This window comes from Schistocerca nitens, chromosome 9 (genome assembly GCF_023898315.1).
Source record: "Schistocerca nitens isolate TAMUIC-IGC-003100 chromosome 9, iqSchNite1.1, whole genome shotgun sequence".
Taxonomy (NCBI): domain Eukaryota; kingdom Metazoa; phylum Arthropoda; class Insecta; order Orthoptera; family Acrididae; genus Schistocerca; species Schistocerca nitens.
In genome coordinates, this window is record NC_064622.1 from 423747563 (window position 1) to 423762561 (window position 14999).

Genomic DNA, 14999 nt, shown 5'->3' on the forward strand with positions numbered 1-14999 from the left:
AGTTAAGTTCTTTGTTCCTAAGTTTTTCTTTCCAGCTTCTGTGACTGCTATTTTAGAGATGTCCATTCCTATTCCACTGAACTGCCTACAGAGCTATTCCTTAACGGAGTATCTATAGCCTGGAAGTACTTCTAGTACATCTCTTCATTCCTTGGTACTTCAGACAATGGAAACTCCAGGTAGTAATATCAACAATGTAAGAAAATATAGATTGCTACTTACCATAAAGAAGACACAAAGTTGCAGACAGGAACAATTAAAAGACACTTACATAAAGCTTTCGGCCACAGTTTTCATCAGTAAAAGAGAAACACATACCATTCATTCACACAAGCAAGCACACCTCATGCACTCATGACTGCCAACTCCAGCATCTCAGGCCGAAATGCTACGATCAAGTGGGAAGCAAACAGAAATGTGGAGGGGGTGGGGAAGGGGAAAGGATGTAGTGTATGGGTGGGGAGAGAGAGAAACGCTGTTTGGTGAAGTGTGCAGGAACCAGAATGCCAACAGGCAGGCAGAAAAGTTTTCTGAACTGTGCAGATGGGAGTTATCCCAGAGCACATTCTCTGCTCCTGTAATTATACCAGCTTCAATCTATGGTAAACTGTCCCCACACACTCCACCTAACAGTTCTACCCCCTGACCCATCACTCCTCCCCATTCTCAGATCCCACCCTGTTTATTTGTTGCCCTCTGCCAATGCATCTATTTGGTCTTTCTCCACTCTTTTCCTTTTTTGCTCCATCCCCCCCCCCCCCCCCCCCCTGCCCCACCACCTCCTGATGCTGCACCTGTTGGCATTCTAAATTCTAATCATTCCACACTCCACCATACAGAGTTTGTCTCTCCCTCCACTTGTACACTTCATCCTTTCCCTTTCCCCACCCCCTCCAGACTGCTGCTTGCATCCCATGTGATTCAACCCGAGATGCAGGAGTTGTGCTCATGTGTGCATGAGATGTATTAGCTTGTGTGTATGTATGAATGGTCTGTCTCTCTTCTACTGATGAAGGCTGTAGCTGAAATCTTTAAGTAAGTGTCTTTTAATTGTGCCAGTTTGGAACTTAAGGTGTTTTCTTTACGGTACATAGCAGTCTGTCTTTTCCTGCATTGTGGGTATTCCTTAGTATTTCCACATTCCACTTCTTTGCGCATTGATTCTTTCTGACATATCGACCAATTTGTGCATTAATTCTTCCTGACATATCCACCTACTTGTGCGCTAATTCTTGCTGACTAGTATCTTAAACTCCAGTTTACTCTTCATCACTACTAAATGGTGATCCGAGTCTATATCTGCTGCTAGGTATGCCTTAGAATCCAGTATCTGATTTCGGAATCTCTGCCTGACCACGATGTAACCTAACTGAAATCTTCTTGTAGTCTTTATCTTTTCGAAGTATACTTCCTCCTCTCACGATTCCCGAATAGAGCATTCATTATTACTAGTTGAAATTTATCAAAGTACTTAGTCTTTCTTCTCTCTTATTCCTCATACCAAGCCCATATTCTCCTGTAATCCTTTCTTCTACTTCTTCCCCTACAACCGCATTCCAGTCCCCCGTGACTATTAGATCTTCATCTCCCTTTACATACAGAATTACCCATTCAGCATCCTCATATACTTTTCTGTCTATTCATCTTCCACTCGCGATGTCGACATGCATACCTGAACTATCATTGTTGGTGTTGGTTTGTTGTCGACCTACCACTGAACTGTTCACAGTAACTCATCCTCTGCCCTATCTCCATATTCATAACAAATCCTACTCCTGTTACACTATTTTCTGTTGCTGTTGGTATTATCCTGTACTCATCTGACTAGAAATCTTCTTTCCATTTCACTTCACTGACCCCCACTATATCTAAACTGAGCCTCAGCAATGCCATTTTCACATTTTCTAGCTTCTCCACCACATTCAAACTTCTGACATTCCATGCCCAGACCAGTAGAATGTTACCCTTTTGTTGGTTATTCAAACTTTTTCTCATGGCCACCTTCCACTTGGCAGTTTCCTCCTGGAGATTTGCCAGTGGAGAGATCAACATGACACTTTATCAATTGCAGGCCACATGTTCTGTGGATACATACTATGTACTGTATCTTTAATGCAGTGGTTTCCATTGTCTCCTGCATCCACATCCATTGATCTTTGCTGGTTCTTCTGCCTTTATGGGCAGTTTCCTACCCCAAGGGCTAGAGTGCCCTGAACCTCGTCCGCTCCTCCACCCTCTTTGACAAGGTCATTGGCAGAGGGTGACTTCTTATACTGGAAGTATTTGGCTGCCATTACTGATGATTTTTATTCAAAATGTTAAGCAGTGGCGAGGTTCGAATCTGGGACCAAGGATGTTTTGATTACTGATCAAAGAAGCTGTCCCTTGACTACAGATCTACAATAGTTAAGCAGCATAATGGACAAATACCTAGTACAATAATTTCTGATGCCATTAGATGCAACATGTGATCTTGAGTCCTGGGGATCACGGGCAATTTGAGCTGATACAGCTACATTAGAAAGTCCAAGTTTCCATAGCTTCTTTGGAAATTTTATTTTCCATATTTCAAGAGAACAATGGCCACCCATGTGTGTACAATCACTTCCTTTTCTCTCCCACAAGTTCATACGACATGTGTCACTGAATGTGATCCTCCAGCAAACATTTTTACTGCAAACCAAGTGGAGGCAAATGCCCCAGGAATATACCTAAGCCTTTTTTGTTTCCACATTACAATTTTTAGAGGCTCCGATTGCAGCATTTGAGAACTTAACACCATACTAAAAGCCAGACACCATGTGCAGTTTTGTAGTCATTATTTACACACTGTTACATACTTTCTCAGTGGTATAAAATTTACTTCAGTTGCATTTCTACTTCCTGGTGTTGTGGCTTTCATAAGTGTTAATGTCGCTACTTAGAGAACTAAGTGTGAAAGTACATGTTGATTCTTAGATAATTATATGACTATGTATTGTGTGTGTGTGTTTTTTTTTTTTTAATTAACTTTTCCCTATGAACTGACGAAAGAGCTCTACAATGTACCATATTTGATTGCCTTTGTGTTAAAGAAAAAAATTAAAAATGAAATGAGAATATTAAGGGAGTGAAATCACTTTTGTAAGATTTCTGTTCACAGAGATTATCTTGGGGTGGGGTGGGGTGGGGGTGGGGGGTGGGGGAGGAGAAGCTGTACTACCAACTGCAGAAATAAAATCAGTATTGTTAGAAATAATACCAAATCACAATTCTAAAGCTTCTGTCATTACTGTAGGCTATTATATAGGTACATCCCATTCCTTACTTGATGTCAGTGAAGGTTGTTGGGTGTGTTCAGACCGTTCACGCTCTGAGTTGTGGCTCCCACGAAGTGCTCTCCTATCCTCTTCTTGCCGTGACAACATGAACTCCTCAAGGGTGACAAATCCTGAAGTATCCTGACGGCCACGACCAAACTCTCGCAGCAAATCTGCAGCCAACCGATAATCTGCCATGTCAGGAGGTAATGCTGGTAATGATGGATTGCTTGAGTGAAGTTGTGGGGGTCGGACAGGAGAGTCACTAAGAGCATGGCCTGCAATACAAGACAGCCCCCATTAACAATTTATGTACTAACAATGTGTATTTAATTATGAGTGTTAAAGGATTTACCAACGGTTTTCAAATCCTACTCTCAGTCTCTGTAGTATAGTGCATTTTTATGACTGCTTGCTTAGTTTCTAACCTTGAACTCTTTCTTTTGTATTAACATCCGGTATATGGATATGCACTAAATAAGCAACGAGAGGATCAAATAAAATTGATTTTCTTTAAGAAATGTAATTACGTGAATACAATATGTAGAGCTTTTGTCTCTAACTCGACAATTCAATATGTGTCTATCATCTTCTCTCTCCTCTCTTCAAACAAGAGCAGTTGGAAACAAAACAGATAAATCCATTTGATGGACTCAAAGAGTCAAGAAATAAGATAACAACAGAGTATAAATACTTTAGGAGTAAAGGAGACCACGCACTCAAAAGCAGAAACACTGAGTCGTTGATACGCACAAACAAAAGATGGAAAACTTGCTAGCTTTTAGAGTTATCCTCGACAAGCTACAGTGTGTGTGTGTGTGTGTGTGTGTGTGTGTGTGTGTGGGCGCGCGCGCATACTCTACCTCGTCAATGGAGAACTATGAACCCTATCAAGTTTCCCTTGTTTTGCATGTGTCTATCAATGACTCAATGCTTCTGCTTTTCAGTCTCCAGTTTATCCTACAGTATTTACAATCTACAAGAACTTCCCTACAGCATTAATAATAGGCTATGAGAGGACCACCTCTTCAAAATTCTGGTATATATGAAATGGAATATGGACTCTGTCTATGAATAAGTTTATGGGTGTAAATGCTAAGAAGGTAGACATTCAAAGCTTAGCAGAGTATTTGTGTGAATCTGCAAGAGTGGGTGATTTACTTGTGAAAAAAGTTAGCAATTGCAGATTATTTTTTACTACCAAATTTTTTGGAGATATCTTCCACGTATAATATGTTTAGGAGACTTTCATAATCAAACACGCAAACAGGCTGGACACATGCTTAACAGTACTGACAATAAAATTGAAGCAATTTACTAATTGCCAAAGGCAACACACATGCACTGGAACTTAAAAAGACGTGGAATTACACACACCAAGCAAGAATAGCGTGGACTCTTTCCAGTTCTCTCTTGGTTTGCCAGATGGAAGCAAATTAAACACCAGTTGCTTCATCCACTCATTTCAATGTGGATTGTAGTCTCAGTGGAGCATGTAACACAGCTTCTTTGTTCATAAACTGGTAGACATATCCAACCACTTTGCAGGTTTGACTGCGAAGAATTTTTCCATTTAACTTGCTTTGTACTAGTGGCATCTTCAACTTTGAATGTGCTCTCCCAGAGTATTTCCAACTGTCATGATGGCAATACATCTGATAGTGGTGATCGACTGAGCAGGGCCGACTGCACATCTTGTTTACACTGTAAAGTTCTGTTTGCATTAACTGTGTACGTGAATATATTTTTGTATTATTTACTGAAGGTAGGGCCACTTCAGTATATATTCTGTGATATTTGTTAGAGGCTGCAAACCTTGTAATGTGTGTATATGTCAATTATTGTAAATGTTACTTCAAAGAAACTCTAAATGGATCAATATGTGAATCCACAGTCAAACCACGAATGTACACAGAATGATAAAAATGGTGTACACCAAGATGCTTTTCAGTACCTAACAAAATGAGGATTTCAACAGTTTGTTCCTGTTTACGCATGTATGCTTCATGTCACTGATTTGTGCAGCTCTCAAAATCAGAAAATTTCTAGCTTACTTTCCCAACAGGTACTGAGAAAATATAACTTTTTTATATGGCCATACAACAACCTCAGCTTTCTTTCACTTTCTTTACTGTGGTGTAACTCCACTTTTAATATATGCAACGGCATTCATGTATCCAGTTGTGATGTTCCACTTAGCAGTCTCAACGGTCCCTACAATGCTTACAAGTCAAAAGGATTAACAGCACCCATGTACCATGGGTAAAGGCCATGGTCATATACTTTACAACAAGTGGTTTTAGTATAAATTGGCAAATGCAATAGATTCTATACAGCCTGATGGGTCTTTCCGCATGAAATGCTGCTACCTGCTTATGAATGATTAAATGTGATGATCTTCAAGCTCCATAATGTGTCAGTGAGATGGGTAAAATCTTTCTTGGTTAATGTAATGTGCCTGAATCTAAAAATAAGATGAAACAATGGAAACTCCAAGTTGGAATATCAACAACATTAAATAAAGGACAGACTGCTACTCACTGTAAAGATAATCTGCAGAGTTGCACATGGGCACAACAAAAAGACTGTTCATATTTAACTTTTGGCCAAGGTATTCTTAAGAAAAGAAAGCAGAAAAAAACATTCACCCAAGCAATTGCACGAAATGCACATATGACCACCATCTCCGGCATCTTGGACCAGAACGTAACTGTCACATTGAGTGGAAGGGAAGGGGGAGGGGGAGGGATAGCAAGGTACGGTTGGGCAGAGAGAAAAGCAATGTCTACGGGAGCGTGCAGGGACTTGACTGAGACACAGAAGACTGCCAGCTGCAGTGGCTTACTTAGTAAGCAAAAAGAAATCGTGAATTAGTAAGCAAAAAGAAACCGTGAAGATAAAATGTAAGCGAACAATTATTTTTTCTTTATTTTATTTCTTCTTTTATTACTCACATGTTGACAATCAATAAACACTAAAAGTTTAAAAACAGGTAAATTTCAAGATGTTTTGTATTCATAGAAACATTTTGAGAAATTATGAAAAGGATAGACTGCTACTCACCATGTAGTGGAGATGCTGAGTTGCAGACAGGCATAACAAAAAGATTGCTACACAAGTACGCTTTTGGTCCAAAAGTCTTCTTCCGAATTAGACAAAACACACACACACACACACACACACTTTCACATAAATACAACTCTCTCACACACACGACCACTGTTGACGGTTGCCAAGGCCTGACTCAATCACAAGAAGGACGGAATGGATGAAGTAAGGGGAAGCAAGATGAAACTTGAGTGAGTAGGGTTACAGTGAAAGGTGACAATGAACTGAAATTGATGTGAAAAGACAATGTGAGCAAAGATAAAAATTTTTAAAAGGCTCTAATGTGGACTGCCCCGCCCCATTCCCATGAACCATGGACCTTGCCATTGGTGGGGAGGCTTGTGTGCCTTAGCGATACAGATAGCTGTGCTGTAGGTGCAACCAAAATGGAGGGGTATCTGTTGAAAGGCCGGACAAACGTGTGGTTCCTGGAGAGGGGGCAAGCAGCCTTTTCAATACTTTCCGGGGCGGCAGTCTGGATGATTGACTGATCTGACCTTATAACATTAACCAAAATGGCCTTGCTGTGCTGGTACTGTGAATGGCTGAAAGCAAGGGGAAACTGCGCCCTAATTTTTCCCGAGGGCATGCAGCTTTACTGTATGGTTAAATGATGATGGTGTCTTCTAGGGTAAAATATTACGGAGGTAAAATAGTCCCCCATTCAGATCTCTGGGTGGGGACTACTAAAGAGAATGTCATTACCAGGAGAAAGAAAACTGGCGTTCTACGGATCGGAGCATGGAATGTCAGATCCCTTAATTGGGCAGGTAGGTTAGAAAATTTAAAAAGGGAAATGGATAGGTTACAGTTAGATACACTGGGAAGTAGAGAAGTTCAGTGGCAGGAGGAACAAGACTTCTGGTCATGTGTATACAGGGTTATAAATACAAAATAAAATAGGGGTAGTGCAGGAGTATGTTCAATAATGAATTGAAAAAAAAAAAAAAAAATTAGAAGCACGGGTAAGCTACTACGAACGGCATAGTGAACGCATTATTGTAGCCAAGATAGACAGAAAGCCCAACCTTGCCACAGTAGTACAAGTTTATATGCCAACTACTTCTGCAGATAATGAAGAGATTGAAGAAATGTGCGATGCGATAAAAGAAATTATTCACATATTGAAGGGAGACGAAACTTTAACAGTCATGGGGGACTGGGATTCGATAGTGGGAGAAGGAAGAGAAGGGAAAGTAACAGGTGAGTATAGACTGAGAGAAAGGAGTGAAAGCAGAAACTGCCTGGTGGAATTTTGCACAAAGCATGATTTAATCATAGCTAACATGTGGTTTAACAACCATGAAAGAAGATTGTATGCGTGGAAGAGACCTAGAGACACTGGAAGGTTTCAGATTGACTATATTATGGTAACACAGAGATTTCAGGACCAGGTTTTAGATTGTAAGACATTTCCAGGGGCAGATGTGAACTCTGACCACAATTTATTGATTATGAATTGATGTAACTGCAAAAATGGTGGAATTTAAGGAAATGGGACCTGGATAAACTGAAAGAACCAGAGCTTCTAGAGAGTTTCAGAGAGAGCATTAGAGAACGATTGACAAGAAAGGGGGAAAGAAATACAGTAGAAGAAGAATGGGTAGCTTTGAGAGGTGAAATAGTGAAGGCAGCAGAGGATCAAGTAGGTAAAAAGATGAGGGCTAGTAGAAATCCTTGGGTAAGCAAAGAAGGGAAAGCAGAAATGTGGAAGGGTTACATAGAGGGTCTATACAAGGGTGATGTACTTGAGGGCAATATTATGGAATATTATGGAAATGGAAGAGGATGTAGATGAAATGGGACATATGATACTGCATGAAGAATTTGATAGAGCTCTGAAAGACTTAAGTTGAAAAAAGGCTCCGGCAGTAGACAACATTCCATTAGAACTACTGATAACCGTGGGAGAGCCAGCCATGACAAAACTCTTCCATCCAGTGGGCAAGATGTATGAGACAGGCGAAATACCCTCAGACTTCAAGAAGAATGTAATAATTCCAATCCCAAAGGAAGCAGGCATTGACTGTTGTGAAAATTAGTGAACTATCAGATTAATAAGTCATGGCTGCAAAATACTAACATGAATTCTTTACAGACAAATGGAAAAACTGGTAGAAGCTGACCTTGGGGAAGATCAGTTTGGATTCCTTAGAAATGTTCGAACACACGAGGTAATTCTGACCCTACGACTTATCTTAGAAGAAAGATTAAGGAAAGGCAAACCTATGTTTGTAGAATTTGTAGACTTAGAGAAAGCTTTTGACAATGTTGACTGGAATACTCTCTTTCAAATTCTGAAGGTGGCAGGGGTAAAATACAGGGAGTGAAAGGCTATTTACAATTTGTACAGATACCAGACTGCAGTTACAAGAGTTGAGGGGCATGACAGGCAAGCAGTGGTTGGGAAGGGAGAAAGACAGATTGTAGCCTATCCCCAATGTTACTCAAGCTGTATATTGGGCAAGAAGTAAAGGAATCAAAAGAAAAATCTGGAGTAGGAATTAAAATACATGGAAAGAAATAAAAGCTCTGAGGTTTGCCGAGAACACTGCAATTCTGTCAGAGACAGCAAATGACCTGGAAGAGCAGTTCAACAGAGTGGATAGTCCTGAAAGGAGGATATATGATGAACATCAACAAAAGCAAAATGAGGATAATGGAATGTAGCCAAATTAAATCAGGTGATGTTGAGGGAATTAGAAAATGAGAAACTTAGAGTAGTAGATGAGTTTTGCTATTTGGTGAGCAAAATAACTGATGATGGTTGAAGTAGAGAGGATATAAAATGTAGAATGGCAATGGCAAGGAAAGCATTTCTGAAAAAGAGAAATCTGGTAACATCAAGTGTAGAGTCAGCTGTCAGGAAGTCTTTTCTGAAAGTATTTGCACAGAGTGTAGCCATGTATGGAAGTGTAACATAGACGATAAATAGTTTAGATAAGAAGAGAACAGAAGCTTTCAAAATGTGATTGGTTGGTTTGGGGAAGGAGACCAGACAGCGAGGTCATTGGTCTCATCGGATTAGGGAAGGACGGGGAAGGAAGTCGGCCGTGCCCTTTTGAAAGGAAACATCCCGGAATTTGCCTGGAGCGAGTTAGGGAAATCACGGAAAACCTAAATCAGGATGGCCGGACGCGGGATTGAATCGTCGTCCTCTCGAATGGAGTCCAGTGTCTAACCACTGCGCCACCTCGCTCGGTTCAAAATGTGGTGCTACAGAAGAATGCTGAAGATGTGAATTGCAGGTTGGTGGGCAGATATGTATGAAGAGAGGGGCAGCAGATGTTACTAGATTAGGTGAATTTAGTATGTGCGAACTGGAATAATAGAGGAGAAAACCTGTGCGGGGGGTGGGGGGGGGGGGGTGGGGGGGGGACATCGGTGGTTGCTGGGATGTGGTGTAAGTTCATTTGGACAGGAAGGTACAGACAATAACGCATAAAAATATGCAAGAGTGGTGCAGGAAGAGTGATCAATTTGAGAGTCTAGGATTAATGATATTGGTGGGAGTGATGTAGAACATGGGATGCTGCACCAACAGTCGGTGCAGTCATGTAGCTGTCCCCGAGTTGTCCTTGGGCGAGACAGTTGATACTGAGTGGCTCATAAGTCAGAGCGTGTGTCATGGTTTGGAATGCAATATGTAAAATAAAGAAAAGGATGGACACTGAGTATAGTATTGTGTTAGAAAATTGTAACAAAAGAAAACAGCATTGCGTTGTGGGGTGGAAGAAAAGCTATTAGACAACTCATACACAAATGATCGCTGTCTCTGGCTGGCCGAAAGCTTGTTTAGTCATCTTTCTATTGTGCATGTCTGCAGCACATCATCTCCACTTCAGTATTTAAAAGACTGTAAGATGATGTGGACTGTAAGATGCACCTTAACTTTTAGGCAATTAAAAAAAAAAACACAATATTTTTACCATTTTTGTTATTAGATTGCAAAGCCAGACTAAAAAAAAATTTTTAGTTTTTAAAACTGAACTGACATTTAAAATTGCTGAAAATCTGGACTTTCCCCTTCTTCTTCTTCTTCTTCCTCGTTGTCATCAACATTGTCCTCTTTGTATATAATATGGTCTTCACTGTCACTGAGAGTGTTACTTACGCCACACTTCTTGAAAGATTTAAAAATAATGTTCCCACTCACTCCAGATCATGACTGTTTTATCCACTGATACATTTGTTTGGTTGTAGGTCGTTTTACAGCTCCCTTCACATGAATTCATGTTGGGTTTCATCGATCATCCATTTGTGCCAGACCTCTCCCATATGCACTTTCAATGGTTTATTTATCAAGACATCAAAGGGGTTGCAACTGTGAAATAAGTCCTCATGGAATAACAGCAAGCTCTGTATTTCCCTGGCTCAATTTCTCTTTCACAGCATTTTTCAAGTGACTGGTACACTAATCTAGCACAAGAAGAGAACTGATCTTCAATAAAACACCATACTTTCCCTCCCACACTCCATTTATCCATTATTTCATACCATCCTCAGCCATCCAACCAGTGTCATGTATGTGAACACCACCACCTGCCAATACTTCACAAGGTTTTGACATCGTTTTGCGCTTGAAAATTATCATTGGATTAAGTTTAGTACTGTCAGCAAAACATGAAAGGACTGCAGTGTATTGCATTTTTTCATGATCACTTGCTTTTATAGCTACAGTTTTAGAACCTTTCATGGCAAAAGTTCTGTTACTAGGCACATCAAGTGTCAGAGGAGTCTCGTCCATATTCACTATTTGGCTCAGTTCCATACTGGTTTTCTTTCAATTTTGAATAATAAAGCGATGGAAAGATGATAATTTTTCTTCATACTCTTGTGCATTTCCTAAGGTATTTTGGTTTTTGTTTGCGTGCTAAGTACGTGACACTTCATAAACCTTTAGCATCAACCAACTTCACTCTTTAAAAGTCTGTTAAGTTCCACTGTAGCACTAGCTTAAGAGTGTGTAGTTCAATAATTTTTGTATTAATTCCAATGCCATTTTGACAGTGTCCTTCAGAATCCATTTCAATATGCCATCATCTAGTTTTGGCCATTTTGCATTCAGTCCTCTATTTGCACATTTAGTGTTTTTTTTAGTTCTTTTTTACTAGTTCACCAATTGCAAATTGTCTTTTTCTGTTGGTGGAGGGCCGAAATCCCATTCAGCTGTTCTGTTTCCATGTTGTTCTGCATATACTATTACTTCCAAATTACAGCCTGCATCATATAAACCTTTTATTTTTTTCCATTACAAAACTAGCTAGTATAAAAAATATTGTACTATTACCAATAACATACATCACTTTCAACTCAAGTTCAATGGTGCCATAGACTGCAGTGATACATCATAAATTGACAGTGTTTTGTGTCTATGATGGCGAGGAAGAAGGGGAACAGTGCTTGCAAGCTTGTGAATCCTCGCAACTCATGTTCGTCACATAGGTGCACTGCTCAAAGTTGAATCCAATGGTGTCAGATAGAGATAAGTTTCCTGTGGCTTCAAATGTCTGGCCATTTTTAAGAGTGGTGGGAATTTTAGCAATCAATGGACATTTTTAACATTAATTTCGAGTATAAGACATACCTGAAGTTTGGAGACAATTTTTTGAAGAAAAAGGTGTGTCTTATAGCCCATAAAATACGGTAAATGGTGAGTAGCAAATGTTCCTTTTAATAATATTGTCTTCACACTTTAGGATTAGATGGACTTTAACTGAATATTCCACATGATGATTTAATAGTTCGTTTTTTTCCCAAAGCTGTTTTAGGTACTAGATACAGGCAACAGTACACTCATCAACAATGTTATCAAACCTGTAGGTGGTTGCGTCAAGGTCTCTGTGTGTACGGCAATGTGTACTCGCACTACAAAAAGAGGTAAATCTACGGCTACTTTAGCCTCTGTGCTCTTACATGTGTCTCTGCATTATAGATCAATCACCTGTAGGTGAGTGGTTGGCTTTCTTCATTTCTATTTATTGTTTCCATCCTTACTGTACTAAAACATAATCCTTAAGCTATCATGCACTGTGATTAACAGTGTGACATCTTGACTTGGCAGTCAACCATGCGTATAAACAAAAGGGAACTTTGTCAGTCTGAAGGGGGAGGTGTGCTACTGGATAACAAGCCTTGCCTCCTCCTCACAGGCCTAGCAGTCTAAACCCATGACTTGTGCTTCTTTATGAGCAGAACTGGCACATGGTCAAAGAGACTGCCAATTCGTTCTGATGATGTGAGTCATACTCAACTCCATGATGGATCAGGATTAGTTTCTTCGCTCATTTCAAAATTAGAAATGAATACAATGAGCAACACACAGTTCAAAGCAAAACAAAGTACAAAAATTATGTGGTAATGAAGACCACACTACTGCTTACTGATGTTCGTAGTGTCATAAATGAAGTATTTCTGTCTGATCTATGAAGCTATCTTAAGCAACCACAATGTAAAACACATCACACATAAAACCCACATTAGTGACCACATAATACTCATCAAACAAACATATCACCATTACAAGCTGTAGAAATTTCTCAAGAGCTCAGAGGCATACATTTCATACAATGAGTTTAAATCATCAAGATGAAAAACAAAAAACATAAAATGGAGGCAAATGATACCTGATGTAACTACAAACTGCAATTAATATACCAACTGAAAAACAACCCCCTACACGTTTATTTCAATTAATAAGGCACAGACAGTTTGTATGTATGACTTTTTTGCAATATCTGTAGTACCATTTTTGGTGGTCACGGGCTGCCTTTTCAGATTGTATTTACATTACATACCCTTTCTGTAAACTGAGAAAAGCAAAGAAGCTGTATTAGGCGCTCCCAACCTCTGATTTTAATGTGACTAGGAATCTGTCTTTCTTTATCTCCAACAGCATAATTTTGATGGTCACTATTTTCACCATTTTTAATTGTAGATCTCTGAGAAATTTCGGTTGGGTTTAATTTTCCATTTTTCACTGCCACTAAGCATCACCACCGACACATAGCATGTACCTGCTGCAAAGTCCAATGTGACACAGTAAAAGCAATGCAACACACTAATATCATCTATTATGGAATCCCAGTTTTCCAGTCTTCACTGATGATTTTCTTGCATTGTTCCTTTTTTAATACAGTATAGATTTTAGTCATACACTGACTCATTCAAATGTCACAGCGTTAAGCACACACTATTCTACTGTGTTTCAATATCTTGAAAAATTGTGTGTTTTGGTAAATTCAATGTTTTTCAAAATGTGGTCAAATATCTCCAGGCCTTGTTAATTTCCCTGAAAATGATGCAACTTTTGATAACTTTTTAAAATCAAATCCTCAACTCTACAAAATGTGTAACTGCAGTGTATGAGCAACACAACACAATGATTCGAAATCAGCCACTCAAGTGGCTTTTTTTTTTTTTTTTTACAGCGACTTTTAGTGCTTTGTCTGAGATGTAAGCGCCAGTATGGTCATCTGGGAAAAACAGCTGTGCCTAGCACTACTTTCAGATAGTTTACACTTTGAATCCAATGGGCCATAAAACCTATTAATGAGTAGTTTTTGTAGGGTTTGACCATATATCTGTTTTGGTACTTATCCAAACAGCTTTTGATGAGCATGAAACTACTTTGCATTAAAGCTTCTTGTCTGTTGCTGGCATTAATTGAGGGTGGAAATATTTTTCTGCCTATTCTCAGCCGCAGATTAGCAAAATTAAACCATCTGAAACCTTCCCTTGACAGTGGGGTGTGGCTACGTGCCCACTATCCTGTAATCCATAACAGCTTTATCAATTTCTTTGGTAATGTGATCATTGTCTGGTCACTGACCTGTTGGATGAAGCAGTAATTGTTGTATAGCAAGTTGATACATCAGTAAACTTCCAGTTCTTTAAAGAAACAAATTCCTGTGTATAAAACAGCTTCAAACTTCTGACTATCTTTAAATTGAGCTAATGTGCAAGCAAGGAAAAGTTTAGAGAAAGTTTGAAATTACATTTAAATTTCATTAGAAGTCAGTGGTTTCATCATCAAATACTGGATGTGTGCACTCTGGGTAATTTGCACACAATTTTATGCAAACACTAGTTTTTCACACTTCTCGATGTTTATAACATCATATTTCCTGAACTGTGTGTCGTACAATGATATAATTTTGCAAGTACATTCAGTGCTATTTGTGGACACAGTCTGCAAAATATATTGCAAATACAGTTTGTAATAAAAAAGCAATAAATTAAAGTGTCATGCATGGTGTGGCAGTTTTACTACATTAACAGTGAATATATAGTAAGAGGAACTATTTTCATTTCATAATTTTGTGGATGGTGTGAATGAGCAAAAGTTTCATAAAGGTTTAAAACTATGTATAAAGTTTGTTGCACATCAGTAAGTGCTCTCATTCTTTAATACCAAATAAACATAGTCTGGGTATTAGTGGAATGAGTTTCACTGTCTCAAGTAGTATACACAGTTTGTAACTGTGAAACTTATTTTACTGTGGTGGAACTTTTCACATAACATTACACCTTTTAGTGAGCAGATCATGTCAGCATTTTAGATTTTTGAATTCAGTCACTATTTATATGAAG

General features: G+C 39.1%; 1 protein-coding gene across 4 annotated transcripts in view; it reads right to left on the reverse strand.

Annotated features, from left to right (window-relative positions):
- Positions 1-14999, reverse strand: part of LOC126204418 (connector enhancer of kinase suppressor of ras 2) — a 136817-nt gene that overhangs the window by 34163 nt on the left and 87655 nt on the right. For 3 of the 4 annotated variants that reach the window (XM_049938802.1, XM_049938801.1, XM_049938803.1), the window contains exon 14: positions 3308-3577. The exons of the other annotated variant lie outside the window; for it this stretch is intronic. In XM_049938802.1, the coding sequence (XP_049794759.1) occupies positions 3308-3577 (270 nt within the window). The remainder of the gene's footprint in view (positions 1-3307; positions 3578-14999) is intronic. 4 annotated transcript variants of the gene reach the window in all.